The sequence below is a fragment of the Apaloderma vittatum genome, unplaced genomic scaffold (genome assembly GCF_000703405.1).
Source record: "Apaloderma vittatum isolate BGI_N311 unplaced genomic scaffold, ASM70340v1 scaffold25775, whole genome shotgun sequence".
NCBI lineage: Eukaryota > Metazoa > Chordata > Aves > Trogoniformes > Trogonidae > Apaloderma > Apaloderma vittatum.
Window position 1 is genome coordinate 1 of NW_009715778.1, and position 2517 is coordinate 2517.

Consider the following 2517-nt stretch of genomic DNA (forward strand, 5'->3'; position numbering starts at 1 on the left):
CGGAGGTCCTGAAGCCCCGTGGCTTCCTCAGCGGAGGTTGTTTGTGGGGCAAGCTGGTGGCTTCTTTTGTCCCAAGAGTCCCCAGTGAAAGAGCCCGTGGTCCCTCCCTGAGATGCAGCGTTCGAGAAGGAAGCTGTGGAAGACGGGGGTGGCTCCATTGCTAAATGACCGACCCTCTGGTCCTCTCTCCTGGGCGCAGGCTGTGACGGGCTGCGAGGACTGCCTGGCCGCCCTCCTGGACCACGATGCCTTCGTTCTGTGTCGGGATTTCAAAGGCCGGACCCCGATCCACTTTGCCTCGGCGTGCGGGCACTTGGAAATCCTGAGGACCCTGCTGCAGGCAGCCCTCTCTACTGACCCTCTGGACTCCGTGGTGGACTACAGCGGCTACTCACCGAAAAAAAAAATACAGCGGTAGGGACTCGGGCTGGGCCCCTGCCCTTCTGCTCTGCTCCGGCTGCTGAGGGGGAGGAGGGAGCGAGGAAGAGCTGGGTTGTCCCTGTCTCCTGCCATTTGGGGAGCGTCAGCTCGGCAGTGAGCTCAGCCGGACGGAAAGGACGACATAAGTCTGGAAGGGAGACGGAGTTTTTCCTCCCCTGCCGAGCGCCTTAAAAAGGAATGAGTTATGGAAACAGCTATTACAGAACAGCTGAGGCTGCAGGGAGGGATGGGACTAACAGGAAGGGGTGTCTCAGTGTTTCAAGTGGCTGTGAAATCCTTCAGAGACGATGTGGAGTTAGAAACCTGAAGCGCAGCAGATTTGCTGCCAGAGAAGAAACAAAACCGCTGGCTCTGTGCTGGGGAACGGGTTTGTTTGGGCTCTTTGCTGCTGCTGGTCCTGTACAGCCTCTGGGGCTCTTGGAACGGGGGGAGAGTGAGGGCCCTTTGTGCTCCGTCACAGGCGAGGAACCGCGGGTGGATGCTGATGTGTTTCCCTCCCTCTCTCCTTGCAGGGCATGAAGATTGTCTTGAATTGTTACTTGAACACAATCCGTTTGCGTACCTAGAAGGAAACCCCTTTACTCCATTGCACTGTGCAGTGTAAGTGACATCTGGGCAACCCCGCTCCGCTCCGTGGTTATGCAGCAGCTCGGGAAATCTCCAGGCTTGCCATGGGCTCTGCTGGGACATGGGCTCTGCTGGGACATGGGCTCTGCTGGGGCAGGGGTTCCACGTTGTCCCACGCCGCCTTCCTCAGAGGTGTCTGGGGTGGTGGGAGCGCGGTCCCTGGGATCCCTCGAGGTGAGGAGGGGTTTGGGGCTGACGGTGACTCCTCGGCTCTACTGCCGGTGGAGGAAGGGGTGCGCTGCCCTGGGGCAGGCTGTAACAGCAGAGGCAGTTGTCTGGCCTGGTGACGTTTCCTCGAGCAACACCAAGAAGGGTAAATGGGTGTTTTACGCCAAACAGCTCCAGACCAGCTGCTCTTTGCACCCACGCCCCAGGAACGTGCTGCTCACTCTGACCACAGACACCCGAACGCTGCTCAGTCTCATTCTAACTTCTTTTCTCGTCCCCACCGCAGAATTAACAACCAGGACGGCACTGCTGAAATGCTGGTGGAAGCATTAGGTGCCAAGATTGTTAATAGCAGAGATGCCAAAGGAAGGTGAGCACCGACTCGACCCTCCTGGGGCTGACTCCTGCAGCGATTTCCACGGGACTCACCGCGGCACAAAGGGACTGAGGTCCCCAAACCCGCCCGTGGGCCTCCTCCTTACCCGCTCTCTCCTCCTCCCAGGACACCCCTTCACGCTGCTGCCTTTGCAGACAACATCCATGGTTTACAGCTGCTTCTGCGCCACCAAGCCGAGGTGGACACGACCGACAAGCTGGGGAGGACTCCCCTCATGATGGCTTCTGAGAACGGGCACACCGCGGCCGTCGGTACGTGGCTGGCAGCTGCTGGCCCCGGTGTGGGATCAATGCCCGGCTCTGCACTGCTGCTTCTCAACAGCAACTGTCCCTCCTCGTTTCAGAGTTCCTGCTGTACCAAGCAAAAGCAAATATAACTGTGCTGGACGTCAACAAGAACACAGCTCTTCACCTGGCCTGCAGCAAGGTAAGGAGCCGGCCACTTGCAGCCCTGCTCGCCGTCACCGTCCCCTTCAGCCGTGCCACCTCCGGGCAAGGGCTTGTCCCCTGCTCGCCTGTCTCACCCTGTATGGACGCTCCCGATATGGTTTTGAGCAGCTCAGCCCCGTCTGTGTTTTCCCCGGGGACGCCTTTCGGAGCTCAGGGTCCTTCCTGGGGCGTAGCTGCACAACGAGGACACAGAGGGGACAGCAATTTGTCCCCTCTGGCCCTGCCAAAGCGCTGAGCTCTTGGGGAAGGTCGGGTTTAGGGAATGTTTCTGTGTCCCGGGCAGCACCGGGTCCCCTCCCCGGCTCGAATGCGACCTCAGCCTGCTCTCCTTTGCAGGGCCATGAAAAGTGTGCCTTGTTGATCCTGGGGGAAACCCAAGACCTTGGCCTTATCAATGCAAGTAACAGTGCTCTGCAGATGTGAGTACCGGGGCAG

General features: G+C 59.3%; 1 protein-coding gene across 1 annotated transcript; it reads left to right on the plus strand.

The window, feature by feature from the left end:
* Positions 1–244: 244 nt before the first annotated feature.
* Positions 245–2501, plus strand: LOC104273847 (serine/threonine-protein phosphatase 6 regulatory ankyrin repeat subunit C-like; the record flags this gene model as incomplete). Its single annotated transcript, XM_009869299.1, has 6 exons — positions 245–414; positions 954–1041; positions 1523–1606; positions 1739–1884; positions 1977–2059; positions 2419–2501. Coding segments are annotated over exons 3-6 (368 nt in total), but the record flags the coding sequence as incomplete, so codon positions are not given.
* Positions 2502–2517: the final 16 nt, after the last annotated feature.